The sequence below is a fragment of the Belonocnema kinseyi genome, chromosome 9 (assembly GCF_010883055.1).
Source record: "Belonocnema kinseyi isolate 2016_QV_RU_SX_M_011 chromosome 9, B_treatae_v1, whole genome shotgun sequence".
Lineage (NCBI taxonomy): Eukaryota > Metazoa > Arthropoda > Insecta > Hymenoptera > Cynipidae > Belonocnema > Belonocnema kinseyi.
In genome coordinates, this window is record NC_046665.1 from 105,905,151 (window position 1) to 105,923,323 (window position 18,173).

The 18,173-nt window shown below is 24.2% G+C and overlaps 2 protein-coding genes across 4 annotated transcripts in view; one reads left to right on the top strand and one right to left on the bottom strand.

The window, feature by feature from the left end:
• Positions 1–8,043, bottom strand: part of LOC117180154 (mitochondrial import inner membrane translocase subunit Tim21) — a 22,560-nt gene extending 14,517 nt beyond the window's left edge. Inside the window, exons 1-2 of the mRNA XM_033372501.1 lie at positions 7,800–8,043; positions 3,346–3,545 (exon numbers count right to left, since the gene is read on the bottom strand). Coding sequence (XP_033228392.1) covers positions 3,346–3,544 — 199 coding nt within the window. The 5' untranslated portion in view covers position 3,545; positions 7,800–8,043. The remainder of the gene's footprint in view (positions 1–3,345; positions 3,546–7,799) is intronic.
• Positions 8,044–8,070: 27 nt separating this feature from the next.
• Positions 8,071–18,173, top strand: part of LOC117180152 (solute carrier family 66 member 2) — a 15,431-nt gene continuing 5,328 nt past the window's right edge. The window contains exons 1-4 of one of the 3 annotated variants that reach the window (XM_033372498.1): positions 8,071–8,169; positions 8,395–8,788; positions 14,408–14,544; positions 17,925–18,141. In XM_033372498.1, coding sequence (XP_033228389.1) covers positions 8,595–8,788; positions 14,408–14,544; positions 17,925–18,141 — 548 coding nt within the window. In that variant the 5' untranslated portion in view covers positions 8,071–8,169; positions 8,395–8,594. Of the gene's footprint in view, positions 8,789–14,407; positions 14,545–17,924; positions 18,142–18,173 lie in introns of all 3 variants that reach the window. The other 2 variants (XM_033372499.1, XM_033372500.1) reach the window with 2 other exon arrangements.

The following is an 18,173-nucleotide window of genomic DNA, read 5'->3' on the forward strand; positions in this document are numbered from 1 at the left end:
TTTAAATTTAACTACTTTTTTGAAAAATCGTCTTTTTCGCTGCAAAATTCAATAATTCGTTTGGAATATTCTTTCTTTCTTGACAGGAAAATCTTTTTTGGTAGAAAAATTAACTATTTTGTTGAAACTTCATCTTTTTATATGATTTCAACCGTTTATTATTTAAAGTAAAAATATTTGGTTGAAATATCAGGAATTACATTTTTCGTTGAGAATTTAACTTTTTTATTATAAATTCAACTACTTTATTCAAAATAAATTTTTCTGATTCAGTTAAAAAAGTCATTTTTGTCGAAAATTTGTCTTTTGGAATTAAAAATTCAAATATTTGGTTAGAAATTAACTTTTTAGTTATAAAATCAACTTTTAAGTAGAAAATTCGTTTTTTTATGCCAGACAATTTAAATATTTGGTTAAAACTAAATCTTTTTATTTAAAATACATATTTGTAGTTCAAATTTTATCTGGCTGGCTTGAGAAATCAACAATATGGTTGAAGTTTGGTTGCTTTTTTGGTTGAAATGTAACTATTTCGTTGAAAAATCGTCTTTTTGTCTCGAAAATTCAACAATTTAATGGAAATATCATTTCTTTCTCGACTGGAATTCTTTTATGGTTAAAAAATCAACCATTTAGTTGAAGAATCGTCTTTTTAGATGAATTAAAGGGTTTTTCATTTTAAATTTAAAACAATTGATGAAATTACATCTCAGGGTGTCTAGCGATTCTTGGGAACAAAATTCAAGGTCTTTTCCAGGTTATCCAGGCCAAGAAATCAAAATTTTCCAGATCTCCTTTTTTATATCAAATAATGAAATAAACGTTTTTATGTAAAAAATGAGCCATTTCATTTTTTGTTGGCCAAAAATTTGTAAAGAAAGCCGAATCGGAAATAAACAAATTCTTAATTTTTTGCGAACATGAGTCGTCTTTGTGAAATCTTTAGGAATATTTTTAAATATTTGTAATGTCTTTGAGATCATTGAAATCTTTGTAAAATCTTTTGAAATCTTTGTGAAGTATTACTAACCTTAGTGAAAGCTTGAAATTTTGGTGAAATCTTTGAGAAATATTTTGGCATTTTTCAAAGCTTTTGGAAAATCTTTAAAATTCTTGAAATCTTTGTAAACTCTTTCTTTAATCTTTGTTTGCGAAATCCTTTGTGTTTGTTTAAAATCATTGAAGTCTTTTGGAAACTTCTCAAATGTGTTGAAACCTTTTGAAATCGCTTAAAATCTTTGAAATGTTTGAAATCTTTTTAAATTCTTTTGAAATCCTTATAAATTCTTTAAAGAAATTGTGAAATCTTTTCTAAGTCTTTTGTATTCGTTTAAAATCACTGGAATATTTTAAATGTTATTATATCCTTGGAATCTGTTATACTGTGCCTTTGTTGAAATATTTTACGCCCTTGAAAACTTTGAAATTTAAAAGAACTTTGTGAAATTTTTTTTGATCTTTATGAAATCTGAAATATTTTTGAAATGTTTCTTTAATCTTTGTTAGTGAAATCTTTTCTGTTCGTTTGAAATTGTTCAAATCTTTTCAAATCTTCTCAAATTTGTTGAAACCTTTTGAAATCATTAAAAATCTTTTCAATGTTTTGAGTCTTTGAAATTCTTTAAATGTTTTGAAATCCTTAAGATCTCTTTAAAATATTTGAGAAATATTTCGGAAATCTTTTGTAATCGTTTGTAATCTTATCAAACATTTTTAAATCGTTTAAAATCTTTGAAATTGTTTGAAATCTTTAAAATTCTCCTATTGTTTTGAAAGCTTTATGAATGTTTTATGAAATCTTTTAAACTTTTGTGTAATCTTTTGAAATTTCATAACAAATTTTGAATTTATTTAAAATCTTTGAAATGTTTTGAAATCTTTTGAAAGTTTTAAAATCTTTGCGCAATGTTCGAAATCTTTGTGAAATATTTTGAAATGTTTATAAAATCTTTCTTGAATCTTTGTTTGGGAAATCTTTTGTAATCGTTGAAATCATTGAATTATTTGAAATATTTTGAAATCTTCTAAAATATTTTAAGACCTCTTGAAATCGTTTCAAATTTGTGAAATCTTTGAAATCTAGTGTATGGTACCCTTTTTCAAATCTTTGAATTCCTTTAAATCTTTAAAGTTTTCAAATGTTTGTGAAATTGCTGTGAAATCTTTATTGAAATCTGGCGTGCACGCCTTTTTTTAAAATCGTTGACATCCTTTGAAATCTTTAGAAATATTGTGTCTTTCATAATAGGCTAAAAGATTTAAATTTCTCTTTGCATTTTAATAAAATTACTGTTTTAAAATAAGAAAAACAACAATAATTAAAATTCAAGGTTTTCGTGAAAAAAATCAAGGAGATTTCCAGGTTTTCAAGTTTTAAAAAAATTCAAGGAGAGTTCAAGGTTTTCAAGGTCACTAGACACCCTGCAGCTATTACATTTTTCGTTGAGAATTCATCTTTTTTATTGAAAATTCAACTGCTTTTTTCCAAATTCATTATTTTCTTATTTTTTTGAAGATTCATCTTTTTGGATGAAAATGTAACTGTATTATTAAAAAATGGCCTTTTTGTGTTAAAAACTCAACTATTTGGTTAAAAATAAACTATTTTGTTGAAAATTAATATTTTCTGATCGAAAATTCAAGTATTTTGTAGACAATATGCTTTTTTGTCTTAAAAATTCACCAATGTGGTGGACATGTTTTTTTCTTTCAGGACTTTTCGTTGAAAATTCTTCTTTTCGGGTTAAAAAATAACTCATTTGTTAAAAATTCATTTTTTTTGTAATACAAAATTTAAATGATTGGTACAATACCATAATTTTTAGTCTGAAAAATCTTGTTATATAAAAAAATCTTGTTATTCAACTGCTTTTCATTCAAAGATAAAATCTTTTTTGGTTGAAATTTCAGCTATTGCATTTTTCGTTGACAATGCATTTTGCATCTTTTTGGTTAAAATATCACTACATTGTTGAAAATTGGTATTTTTGGGTTGTAAATTGAACAATTTTATTTAAAACTCATATTTTCTGTTATAAAATTCAAGTATTCTCTAGAAAATATACGTTTTCGCTTAAAAATTGAACCATGTGTTTGAAATTTTTTTCTTACAGGACGAAACCATTTTTGTTTTTAAATTCATCTCTTGGTAGGAATTTAATTTGTTTTCGTTAAAAATGCAACTGTTTGGTAGGAAATTTCACTATTTTTTGAAATTTTCTTCATGATTCATACAAAATTAATTAAAACCATGTAAAAAATGGGGGGGAATGGAGTCGTTATTCTCGATTTTAGGTGTTTTAGGGTTATTTTTTGAAAAGAAAGAGAATATTGAAATAAATTTACCTGTTTCCGCAAAACCAACCTGGACCTTATTTTCAGAATCTGATTGCTCAGATTTGACTGGAGCTTTTTGAGCAGTGGCATAAGGAGTTTGAGAAACAGAAAAAGGCGATCTGAAACTGCATGAGGATGCAGTTGGTAAATTAAATAATAATAAGCGCCTTTGTTTCAGAAACTGATTCACGACTCTTGAAGATGCCATTCTAAAAAATATAAGAATATTGATTAAATTTAAAATATTTTTAAAATCCTATTCAGGATGGTCATTACCCGGGATTAAAAAAATATATAACCCATCTTTAAAATTTTTAAATCTTCAAGCTTAATTTCAAACATGATGTATAGCGATCTTAATCCCACAGCAATTTTAATGAATTTTAATTTAAATCCATGTCATTCAAAAAATTAATAAATTTGTTATTTAATTATTTAATTATAACAGACTTCACAGCCCAAAATATTCTCAAAACAGGCGAAATAGTGAGATTTTTCACGAAAATAGGGGAATTAATTCTTTTAAATAAAATTAATGTAGAGGCATCTCAATGGAATTCAATATGAAAAGCTTAAGATTTTTAATCGGAATATGTTGCAATTTCAACCAAAAAATATTTTTTTTCTACCAAAAGAAATTAAATATCAGAGGAAAGAGTTGAGTTTTAAAGCTTAAATGTTGAATGTTTTAGAAAAATGTTAAATTTTAAACCCGAAAATATACATTTTCAACCAAGAAAGTAGATTTTTTAACTTGATAGATCAATTTTCATAAACAACCGAATTAATCTTAGACTAATCAGTTGCATTTGCAAACAAAATAGTATAATTTCAAAACAAAACAGATAAATCTGCTACCACAAACAGTCGCGTTTTCAAGGAAATAGTTGAATTTTCAAGCAAAAAGGATGATTTTTCAATATGAAAAGACGAATTTACTATTCATAAAGAAGAATTTTCTGCCAAAAAAAGATGCATTTTTAACTAAATAGTTGAATTTTCAAAGGAATAATTGAAATTTCAACGATATATTTTAATTTTAAACATAAAAAGATGCATATTCAACCGAATGATTAATTTAAAAAAAATGAACAACCAATGAGTACCATTTACAACGGAATAGTTGAATTTTCAAATAAAATAGACAAAATTGCAAGCCAAAAAGACGTTTTTTTTAAGATAACAATTAAATTTTTAATCTTAAAGGACAAATTGTTTATCCAAAAGGGCCAATGTTCAACAATAAAGTTAAATTTTCGACCAAGAAATAAAATTTTTCAATAAAATAGTTGAATTTTCAAAAAAATAATAAAATTTTTATTTGAATGAACTTTCAAATAGAAAAGAGACATTTTAAACCATAAAAGAAATATTTAAATTTTTAGTTAAAAAAATTTAATTTTGAGAACAAAAATTAGTTTTAAACAAAATAGTTGAATCTTTTACCCGATCTGTTAAATTTAAAAAATCTCAACAAAAAATGTAATTAGTAGATACTTAAACGCCACATTTTTAATTTTTAATAATGAAAACAGATGATTCTGAAACCAGAGGCGAATTTTCAGTAAGAGTTGAATCCTCATCCTACAAACATTTTTCAGTCGAGAGAAAAAAAACATTTTCACCAATGTATTTAATTTTTAATCCGCAATAGCGAATTATCAACAAAACAGTTGAATTTTTAACACGAAAAAATTAATTTTTTATTAACATGTTCATTTTCTACCAAATATTTTAGATATATACCAAAATAACCGAATTTTGAAGTTAGCTTCGAACCAAATACTTGAGTTATCAACTAAAACCGATTTATTTTCAACGAAAAAAAAAATAGTTAAATTTTTAATTCACAAAATTATTTTTGAACGAAAAATGAAATAGTTCAAACAACTAATTTTTTACAAAAAAAAAAAGAATTTTTAACAAAATAGTTCAGTTTTCCAGCAAAGAAACCAATATTCAAATATAAAAATGAATTTTTAACAAATTAATTCAAATTTCAACCAAGTTTTGAGCCTCAGAATTTAACTTTTCGGTTGAAAATTCAACTCTTTTTTTGAAAGTTTGTCTTTTTTATTTTAAAGTTTACCTGCTTTAGCAGAAATTAAATCATTTTTTGATACTTAAATATTTCGTAGAAAATTTACTTTTTGTTTAAAATTTATATTTTGGTGTTGAAAAATGAACTGAAATATTTTCTGGATGAAAGTTACACTTATGAAATTTTTTTTTTTATCATCACAAATTCATCTGTTTTAGTACAAAGTTCATATTTTTTTGGATAAAAATGCAACTACTTGATAGAGAATTTAACTATTTTGTTAAAAATTCATCCTTTTTGGTTGAAAAAATTCTTCTGCTTTAAGATAAATTTCATGTTTTTTGATAAAAATGTAACTATTTGCTAGAGAATTCAACAATTTTGTTAAAAAGTCATCTTTTTTGGTTAAAAATTCGTCTTTTTGGACTGAAAATTCAATTTTTTTGGTAGAAAATGAATCGCTTTGTTGAGAAATAATTTTTTTGTTAAAGATTTATATTTTAACTTGAAAAGTTATCTCGTTGGGTAAAAGTTTATTTATCTTGTTATAAATGAATCTTTTTTAATTGAACATTTAACTACTTGGGTCAAAGTTAAACTAGATTGTGAAATTTTTTTATTGAAGGCTTATGTCTGGTTAAAAATTTAACTGTTTAATGGAAAATACTTCTTTTTTTTAGAATTTATTCTGTAAACAGAAAATGGAACTTTTCTATTTTGTAAGGTTGATATTTTTCAGTTAAAAATTAGTTTTTTTTCGTAAAAAAATTATATTTTAGTTTGAAATTTCATTTTTTTTTCTTAAAAATTATTCAATAATTTAGATGAACTTTTATTTATTTTTTGAGTAAAAAATCTTTATTTGTTGGAAATTCGTCTTTTTGGTTTTAAAATTCTTTTCTTTTATTGTATAAATTTCATTCTTTTTTTATTAAAATATAAACTACGACACTTTTTCATTGGAAATTTGTCTTTTTAGGTTGAATATTGAACTATTATGTTAAAAATTCAAGTCTTTTGTTGAAAATTACAGTATTTTGTTAAAAAGTTATCTTTTAAAGTAGAAATTTTTTTTTGTTTTAAATAAATTAATACATTTGACAATTTTAAATTTGTATATGAAACACTGTAGTTCCTGAATATGTCTGAGCTAGAAAATAATTTATATTCAACCGCTGATATAACATGAACAATAAAAATATTGTTAAAACTCATAAATTCTCTTAAATTCTTTTAAAGTATCCTAAATTCCTATTCTCGGATCTATAAACTGAACTTAAATTCTCGGGAATTTAAGAACTCTAACCAAGTAGTTGAATTTTCAAGAACGTGTGTAATTAAAACATTAATTAAATAGTAGAATTATCAAACAAAAGAGATTAATTCTAAATCATAAATTTTCAAATAAAAAAAGATTTTTTAAAAATCAGAAACAGTCTAATTAATTTGTATCCAAACAGTTGCATTTTTAACAAAAACCATTAAATATATTCAAAACAAAAGATGAATTTTGAAATAAAAATTACAAATTTTCAACAAAAGAGTTTAAAGTTCAACCCACAAAGACTTTCCAGGCAAAAGAGAAAAATACTTTTAAGAAAATAGTGGAATTTTCAAACCGAAAAGATGACTTCTCTACAAAAGAATGTAATTTTCAATCCAAATATATAAATTTTTAACCAAAAATTTAAATCTGAACGAAAAAGATAATTTTCAACAAAATAGTTTATTTTTCTACAAAAATAATAGAATTTCCTACCCAAAAAGACGAATTTTTAACGAAACAATTGAATTTTTAAGACAAATAGTTGAATTGTAAACTAAAAACTTCAGTTTTCATCAAAAATGGAATAGTTAAGTTGAATTTTCAATCAATACGATTTATTCCCTATGGAAAAAGAGGAATTTACCAAACGATTTAAAAAAAGTTAATTCTGCAAGCAATCATTAGTAGAATTTTTAAACAAAAGAAATGAATTCTGAACGAAAAATATAATAACAGATTTTTTATTTAAAAAGAATGAACTTTCAACCAAAGATAGTTGTATTTTCTTACTGAGTTCTATATTAATTCAGTTCGCATTTGAGCAACAAAGAAAAAAAAGGAAAATAGGAGAACAGAATGAAGAATTCTTTTAAAAAAAGAAAAAACAGGGAATACGCGAAATAGTGTAAAATCTGTTATCAATTTCAATCCTGCTTTTTTATATTTCTTCTAATTTAAATATACTCAAATTGCATCTGAATAAAATTGAAAAAATGTTTAAAAATGCAACAATACACCGGCAGGATAACCTCAAAAATGATATTACACTTTTTAAGTTCTCACAACTGAAATGATCACAACAAAAATTTAAAAAAGAAGTCATTTCAAATTAAACTACAAAATAAATACATTTTAAAAATTCCAGAAGTTAGTTACCTGCTGCTCCAAAATCAACCGTGAGACCACGAAGCCCGAGATAGAATTTTTAACCTTTTCACGCTATATTCTGCTCGAATAATATCACAGCGATGAAGGATCTCGCGATTTTTTATTCCCATTCATTAAAAAAACCGAATTTATCAAGTCCAATTATTTAAAATTTTCAAAATCCAAAATTTACAGACACAGAATTGAGAAAATCTGTTTCTCCCTGTAGCTCCAGGTGGAGCAACGAGTTTGTTTTGAGTTTTTTGACATCCTAAATATACAGTCACACGACACAGTCCGCACAGGTCACACACCACACACAGTCATACAATACGAAATCCCTACACCATTGCAGTCATTCGACACATCTCAGCTTGAGGTATGGAGAACATAAATCAATATACAGTAAACAAAAATAGAACAAATTAATTCTTAACCCTTTCTTAAATGGGTACAAAATACGGGAATTCTTAATTAACTTTCTGAAGTACAACATAACCTACAACCTACAATCTGTACTCATAATTGGTTTTTTGGCCTCTTTCTGCAATCATAAATACGTAGAATATCGAATCTACCTTCATAATTGGTACTTATTTATTAGATTCAAATTACAAGAGGAGAAAAAAGCGATAATAGTTATTTGCTAATGATGAGTTATCGAATCGTCGAACTGAGTGTTTACTCACTAGAAACATAACCTATAATCTCGTTGTCTATGATGAAAGTGATATAATTCAAAGATTATCTGTAGATGCCACGATTAGAAATTAGCGAAAGTAGTAAGTGTAAAAAGAAGTTAAAATGTTGGAGAATTATGAGGACATAACATTCGCAAACGTTGCGGGATGGATTGCATCAGGTGCAATGATTTTTGGCGGAGTGGTGCCGTACATTCCACAATATAGGCAAATTAAAGAAAAGCAAGATGCTGAGGGATTTTCACTTTATGTATGTTTGGCTCTCCTAGTTGCTAATACTCTCCGAATCCTATTTTGGTAAGTACAAAAAAATTGACTTAAATTCAGATAATTAAGTTTTAAAAAAGCATGAGAAAGTTTTAAAAATTGTGTCGTATAGCTGACAATGGAAAGCATTCTTTTCCTTAGTTTCATTCAAAATGAGTCATTCACTAATCATGCTTAATGGGTTATCCATTAAAAAATAAAGTTTCACCTAAATATGGTTAAGGTTGAAATTTTTCAGTTTTTTTTTTTTTTATGCATCATACATTTTAAAGATAAAATCTTCATAGAATGAAAAATTGCAATTTCTATATCTATTATAATTCGCTAATTTAACAAGGACAGAAAAAAAATTTCGCATGGGCTATTGAGAATTTTCTTCGAAAAATTTTTAGGTTGAAAATTAAACTGTTTGGTCAAAAATGCGTCCCCTTTTCTAAAAAATTTAACAAGTTGGTAGAAAATTTCACTATTTGGCAGAAAACTCAACCATTTGGTTGAAAATTAAACTATTCCTTAGAATACTTTAGTTTCTAAATTGCAATTTTTTAAAAATGAATATTGACATTCTATTTTTTGTTAAAAAGTGACCTTTTAAAGGCTATAAATTTAAATAATCGTATATTCCGGTAGAAAATTAATCTTCTTGGTTGAAACTCAACCGTTTGAATAAAAATGTATGCATTTTGTTAAAAATTAGTTTTTCTTTTGGGTAGGAAATCAATATTTTTATTAAAAATGCAACTTTTTGGTTGAAAATTAATCTGTTTTTTTTTAAGATTTGTGTGCTTTGTTGAAAATTCGTCTGTTTTGGTTAAACTGAACTATTTTTTATTTAAACTAATAAATTTGTTTGCTGAAATATCAAGTATTATATTTTTTATGGAAAATTCATGTTGTTGGATCGAAATAATGTGTTCAAAATTCACTTTTTGGGTTAAAGATTCATAATTTTAGTTGAAAATTCTTCTTTTTTTTTGTTACAAATTAATTTTTTGTTAACAATTAATTTTCTTTCGGTTGAAAATTCAACTACTTTGTGGAAAGTTTCCTTCTGTCTTGGAATAAGCATTGACTGTTTGAATTGAAAATTTAATTATTTGCTTGAAAATGAACTCTTCAGTTAAAATTTCATATTTTTGCTTTTAAAATTTAACTGTTTTGTGGAAAAGTCATCCCTGTGGCTTAAAAATTCAACAAGTTGGTAGAAAAATAAACGAAGTGATAGAAAATTCAACTTTTTTGTAGACGATTAGTTTTTTTTGTATTGAAAATAATTTTTAATGATAAAAATGTATCTATTCCATTTTTATTTTTAAAATAATGATTTGATTTTTAAAGTCTTTTAATTTTCAATAAAAAACATTTGAACATAAAAAATACGAATTCTAAAAAACAATGAATCTTTAATTAAAACAGATTTTTAAAAAATTGATTTTCTACCAAAAGAACGATTTTTGGAGAAAATACATTAATTTTCAAATTCAAAAGATACATTTTCAACCAAAAATCGAATGGTTCAAATTCTATTTGAAAAAATTAATTTGAAAAAAAAAACAAATTTTCTACAAAACATTTGCATTTTCAACCTGGAAATACAAATTTTTAAGCAAAAATGTAATAGCTAATATTTACACACAAAAAATGTTAATTTGAAATAAAAAATATTTTAATAAGCAAAATAGAACAAAAATAATAATGACCAAAAAAGACGTTTTATAGAAAATACCTGAATTTTTAACCAAACAGTGATATTTTTTAAATAGAAGACGAATTTTCAAAAAAATATTATACATACATTTTTAACCGAATGGTTGAATTTTTTAAAAATTACATAAATTTTCATTGACATATTCTGAAGAATCGATGTGAAGTTAGTCACAGTTTTATTTGATTAATTTTCAGTTTATATTTTTTCATTTCTAAAACTTCACTAAAGAGTTGAATTTTTAATTTAAAAAATATATATTTTTTACCAAAAATTATGTGGTTAAATTTGTATTGAGGAGCATTACCTTTCAATGAAAAAAATAAATAAAACAAATTTTTTACAAAATAGTTTCATTTTTTTACCAAACAGTTATATTCTTTACCAAACTGTGGATTTTTAAACCCGAGAGTATGAATATTAAAAAAAAAAAAGTTACATTTCTAACACACAAAAATTATTGTTAAAAATGACGAATTTATAACAAAACATCAATTTTCAACCAAATATTTTAATTTTGGAGTCAGTAGTACCCAAAAAGATTATATTTTCACAGGCAGAGATGAGTTTTCAAATAAAAAAGATGAATTTTCAACAAAATAAATAGTATAATTTTCAACCAAACACAGGGTGGCCGCTGGACCGGGAAATGACCAGGAATTTTTTGAGACCGGAAAAAACCGGGAAATGAGAGTGAATTTTTTTTTGTCCGGGAATTTTACAAATTTGTAGAAGAAAACTCTGTCCACGTTCGATTTTAACAGTTTTTAAATAATTATTGGAATTTTCATGTTTTTCAATTATGCTATAATTTAGCTTACAATGCGCAAATCAAAATTGTTTTACTTTAAACATGTTCCATCAAAAAATTTTATTTCTAAGCTTACATTTTTAATTTAAAGAATTTTTAAATGCTTTCTTAAAGACTCGAACAAAAAAAATAAAAGCCTTTGATGTTGAGAATTTTGGATAAAAAACCTTTTTATTTAATAAATAAATACATTTTTTAAAATTTATCTGTACTTTAAATAATAAAAAGTGAACGAAAATGATTTTAAGTCAGTTCAAAATTTAAGAATTTTCAGATTTGAACGTTAAAACTTAAACGGTGTCAATTTGAAAGTCGAATGGTCATTAAACAAATGTGAATGTGTGACTGAAAGTTTATAAATTATTTTCAACTTATAAATAACTTTATAATAATATATTCATAATTAAAGGGTTTTATTAAATTTAAAATATTTTCTCATTCTAAAACATTCCATTTTTAACCCATTCAATTTAAAATGTTTAATTAACAAAAAATGAATTATTGAATATTTAGCAATATTTAAATTCTTATTTAAGACAAGTAATTATTATGAGATATTTAAGAGTTTTAAAAAGATAAAAAATTATCATGCAAATTTTAGAAGGTTTTCTTAAAATCTTCTAGAATCTTTTTTGAAAATTTTGTTTAAATCTTTGAAAAACTTTTTCAAAATTTTTGTAAAATAATTTTTCAAAATGAAATATTATTTTTAATTTTCCTAGGAATCTTAAGAAAATTTTTTTAATCTTTTGAATCCTATCACAATTCTTGAAAAGAATCTAATTTTCTTGTTTAAAATCTGCGAAAATCTACATTTTTTTATATTAGGCTATCATTTCAAGTTTTACATTCATTTTGAATCTTTTCAAAACTTATACATATCTCTTAAAATTACTCAAATTTCACCTACAAATAATAATTTTTCAATTGTTATTTATACATCCAAATTGGAAAGAAATTTTCTAAAATTTTCAGGATTTTCTGAAAATTGTAGAAAAAATTCAATTAATTTTGACAGATATTTAGAAGTTATGACAAAATTTCAAAAAAAATTAAAAATTTAAAACCAATTTAAAAAAAACTTCTAAATTTCTCAAGATTTTGAAATAAAATTTTGAAGCTTTCCAAGGATGTTTAAACTATTTAAAAAGAAAATAATTGAATTTCTCATTTAAGAGGTGTTCAGTAGGGTGGTCCAAAAATGCATGGCAAAATTTTGTTGCATACTAGAGGGCAACAATCCCCCTATTTATTCCAAATCCGAAAAAAGAAATTCACTAATTTTTTATTTTAACAGGTGCCGGTTTTGACTTGAAGTTTCCCATGTAAAATGCATGGGGAAAAATCACTTTTTTTAGTTCTTAGAATAATTTTTTAGGGTTTGAAAAAATGTGAATGTGTTAATTTTTCATGAAATCAACCTTTTGAACACTGTATTCTCGTATTTTTTACTTAAAATTATTAATATTGGTCTAGTGGATATATTTATTATCAGTTGTACGTTAATTTTCAATTATTTAAAGAAATGGCATTTGTTTAAACAATTTTTTTCTCGAAAATTCGTTTTTCCCTCTAAGAATTATTACTATTAGTCTAGTAGAGTATTTATTAACATTGGTTAATTAATGTTTTATTATTTAAACAAATGAGATTTGTTTAAACAATTTTTTCGAAATTTTGTTTTTTTCCTTAAAAATTATTACCATTTGTCTAGTGGAATATTTATTAACGTTATTTCATTAATTTTCAATTGTTTAAACAAATGGAATCTTTGTAAATAATTTTTTTATTAAAAATTATTAATATTTCTTCAGTGGAATATTCATGAACATTGTTTGATTAATTTTATTTAACAAAATTTTTTTTAATAAAAATTATTACTTAAATGTTACTGATAAATTAAGTATTAATTAGTTATTAATTATGACTGATAATTTTTCCACTAGACCAACAGTAATAATTTTTATTTTTAAAAAACCGAAACGAAATTATTTAAACAAATTCCTTTTTTTTAAATAATTGAAAATGAATGACCTAATGTTTAGTAAATATTTCACTAGACCAATAGTAATCATTTTTAGGGAAAAAAGAATTTAAAAAAAATTAATTAAAGAAATTCCATTTGCTTAAACAATTAAAAATTAATGAACCAATATTATTAAATATTCCACTAGGCTAACAGTAATAATTTTAAGGGAAAAAAATACATTGTTGAAAAAAAAAAATTTTAACAAATTCCATTTCTTTAAATAATTAATAATTGTCAAACCCATATATATGATACATGGAATTCTTCGTTAGATAATTCTCTACAGGTTCCCATACTTTCCCGTCACAATTTTTCACACCCTACAAAATTATTCCAAAAACTCAAAATGTGATTTTTCCCCATGCATTTTATATGGGAAACTTCAAGTCAAAACCGGCACCTGTTAAAATCGAAAAATAAAAAAATAAAAAATTTCGGAATTTCTTTTTTCGAATTTGGAATGAAATTGGGGGGATTGTTGCCCTCTAAAAAATAAAAGCCTTTTTGAGCCACCCTAGTGTTTAGTAAAATTTTTCAATTTTCCAATATTTGATGTTTCTACCTTAAAATTTCTTAAAATTATATAATTTTGAATATTTTAAAGTTCAGATTTTATTACCTCAAGTGGAAAATTTTGTAACTTTAGTGTTCCATTTTTTTAATTTCATTGACCGTGAAAAATATTTGCGAACCGGGAAAAAACCGGGAATTTATTTCGTCGATTAAAACGGCCACCCTGAAACAAAAATAAAATAAATTTCAATCAAATTACTTTAAAAAAAATATATGAATGTTTAACAAAATAATTCAATTTTGAACTAAGCAATTAACTTTTTGGATAAAAAAGATCAATTCTTATTGCAAAAAAGGTTGTTTTTTTCCTTATTGGGTTCGCATTTGAGTGCAAAAATGAGAAAAAGTGGGAAAGAGATTGAAGCCTGCGATAAATAAATAGGAATTTTGATCATTCATAGACTAAATATTAATATTTTTAATAAATATTGAAGTTCGCTTTTAGTATGTACTAGAAAAATGAGTCCGAGGTCTGATATCCTTAATTACCCATTTCCGGAAATATTTTGAATGCTTAATGATTTTTTACAGGTTCGGAAAGCGGTTTGAGTTACCGCTGTTATTACAAAGTATACTTATGATTATTACTATGCTCATGATGATCAGGCTGTGCGTGAATGTTCGTAGCAAAAATCAAATTATAAAGTCGAGAGAAAGAGTTTTTACAGGTAAGCAGCAACAAAATCTATTTCTAATGCTTATGCTATTCTAAATATTTTATAATTGTGTGCAATATTTAATTCATTATCGGTTTATAAATTTAAAAATTTACAGTCTCTTGAGAAATAATAAACATTCACCTAAGTTTAAAGAAAGAATGCAGAAGTAGGAAAACAATTGAAAATAAGAAAAGATTCTGAACATTTCGAATATTTCATTTTGGAATGTATTCTTTGAGTTGCGCTATCTTGTAAAATGAAAGAAGTAATTGTTTTATGACCTTTTTCTATAAAAAAAGTCCTCTAATCCTACTTTCGTCTAACAAAGTTTGTGAGACCTGCATTTTTATTATTTTTCTGTTCGCTTTTTAAAAATACAACAACAGGGTGGCCACTGGACCAAAAAATCGGAAATTTTGTTTAATTTTAATTTTTTTTTAATCTTAAAGTTCCTAAAATTCTGGTCCTTTTGGATAGGAAACTAATCTTTATAGTAAAAAATATTTTTTTTGTGTTGGAAATTCATCTTTCTTGGTTGAAAATTAACTTTTTTTTGTTAAAAATTCAAATTTCTTCTAAAATTAAACAATATAGTTACAAATGCTATAATCTTACTAAAAATTCATGCTTTTTGGCTAAAAATTCGACTATTGATCAAAAAATTAACTTATTGTTTACCATTCTTATTCGGATGTTGGACAATGAACTGGAATCTTCTTTGCATACAAATTTTACTATTTTTTAAAAGTTTTTTTTGTTTATCGGTTTTAGAAGAAATTTCATCTTTGTGGAATAAAAATCCAACTGTTTTGTTAAAAATTTAAATATTTCGTAGAAAATTAACTTTTCGTTTTAATTTAATATGATGGTTATAAAAAGAGAACTGAAATCTTTTGTGGATGGGATTTTAAATTAAAGAAACATTTCTTAAAACAAAAATTCATCGGTTTGAAGAGAAATTTTATCTTCCTTGGATAAAAATGCAACTGTTTGGTTGGAAATTATACTCTTTTGTTGAAATATGAACTATTTTATAGAAAATTTACTTTTTATTTTCATTTAATCTTTTGGTATTAAAAAATGACCAGAAATATTTTCTAGATTACATTTCAATTTTTTAAAGAAAAGTTGAATTTTGTTGCTGAAAACACATACTTTTTGTTCGAAAAAAATTCGGCTTTTTGGATTGAAAATTCTGTTTTTTCAAAGAAACTTATTTGTTGTTGCAAAATTCATATTTGCATCTTGATACGTCATCTGGAATCTTTTTTGGTTGAAAATTCAACTATTTCTTTAATAAAAAATTTGTTATATAAAAATTCATCTGTTTTATAAGACATTTCATCTTTTTTGGATAAATATGCAACTATTAAGTAAAGAGTTCAACGATTTTGTCAAAAAATCATCCTTTTTGGTTAAAAATCCTTTTTCAGTATTGAAAATTCAATTTTTTTGATACAAACTTATTTGTTGTTACAAAATTCATATTTTCATCTTGAAAAGTCATCTGGAATCTTTTTTGGTTGAAAATTCAACTATTTTTTGAAGAAAAAAATTTTTTATGTAAAAATTTGTCTGTTTTATGAGAAATTTAATCTTTTTTGGATGAAAATTCAACTATTTAAAAAAAAATAGTTTGTTTTTTTTAAATAAAAATTCATCTGTTTTATTTTATTTTTTTTTTTTTTAGATAAATATGCAATTATTAAGTAAAAATTTAAACGATTATATCAAAAAGTTATCCTTTTCGGTTAAAAATTCGTTTTTTGTATTGAAAATTCAATTTTTTCATAGAAACTTATTTCTTGTTTAAAAATTCATATTTTGATTGTTAAAAGTCAACTGAAATCTTTCTTAGCAGAAAATTCAACTTTTTTTTTTTAATTTTCTTTTTGTTTCAAAAATTTATCGGTTTTAGTAGAAATTTCATTATTTTTTTTATGAAAGTGCAACTTTTTGGTTAAAAATTATTATTCTTTGCTTGAGTATACAACTTTCTTGTGTAAAAAATTTGTTTGAATCTCTTTGTTAAGAAATAATTTATTTAGATTTATAATTTTAGGTTAAAATTTATCTCTTTGGTTGAAAGTTTTACTGTTTTGTTGAAGATTCGTGTTTTTTTATAGAAAATTCATCTTTTATGATTAAAAATTCAACAATTTGGTTAAAAATGAATGTTAACAATTCTATTATTTTGTTAAAAAGTTATCTTTTTAATTGAAAATTCAACTGTTTTGTTGAATATTTGTGTTTTTTTAAAGTGAAAATTCGCCATTTTGAATGTAAAATTAGTCTTTTATGGTAAAAAAGTCATCCTTTTTGTTTGAAAAGTTTCTTTATTCTTGATAATTTAGCTGTCTTTTAAGAAATTCGTATTCTTGTTTTAAAATTTCAGCTGTGTCTAAAAATTCGTCTTATTTGGAGCACAAATTCAACTATTTTTTTGAAAATTTGTCTCTTTACATGGAAAATTTATTTCAAAATTCGTCTGTCTTGGTTGAAAATTACACTTTTTTAAAAAATTTATATTTTCAGATGGATGATTGAACTTTCTTCTAAAAAATTCTTTTTTTTTGGCTCGAAAATTCAACTATTTTGTTCAAAAATTGTCTTTTTATATTGAAAGTTCAACTACTTGGTTGTAAATGCAACTTTTTGATTGAAAATTAATTTTATTTTAATTCAACTATTTATTTGAAAATTCGTCTTTCTTGGTTGGAAATTATATTTTTTGTTGAAAATTTATATTTTCAGATTGATGATTTAACTTTATTTTAAAAAAATCATATTTTTTATTAGAAAATTCAACTTTTTTTTGAAAATGCAACTATTTGGTCATAAATTCAATTGTTTTATTAAAAAGTAAACTATTTTCTAAATCATTCAACTTTTTAACTTAAAAACTCAACTTTTTTTTATTAAAAATTCAACGTATTTCGACTTGCAATCTTAGATTATATAATTAAATTTTGAAAAATTATTCCATTCTTATTTTGAATATTTCATTGTGAGTTAACGTTTTCCTATTGAGATTAAAAGGTTTCATTTATATAACTTGTTTATTTTTAAACGATTGAATTAAAAGTTTGTGAATAAATTGTTTTTTAAGCTCTAATTTGGAAAGTTGAAAATTCAGAAGAGTTCTATTTTGGCTCATCGAATTTTCAGTTTAGTTTTTATTAGTTCAAATCGAAAAATTGATGAAAGAAAAGTTTGAACTTTTGAATTTCGCTGAGCGGGAAAAAATTGGGATTTTTTTCTGACGATAAAAGTGGCCACCCTGAACAGGGAAAGGTTCAAAACCTCCCTTGTAATAATATTATAAGCAGCAGGGTTGCTTTAACTAACAAAAAAAATCATAAAGTTTTTTTGGACACTAATTTTGGTAGATTTGGACATTAAATTCTTTTGGAAATGGACAGACTTCCAATCATATCTGAACTTCGTCCTGCTCTTTGGAATCGTTGGAGGAGCGTTAATGTATCTCTTCCTGGATATTTTAATTTTCGTTGAAGTTGTGGGACTGTTAGCAGTATTAACCGAGGCGATGCTGGGCGTCCCTCAATTTATACGCAATTGCCATAATAAATCTACGGAGGGTATGAGGTTCGTATCAAATTATCTCTCCAATTTCCTTT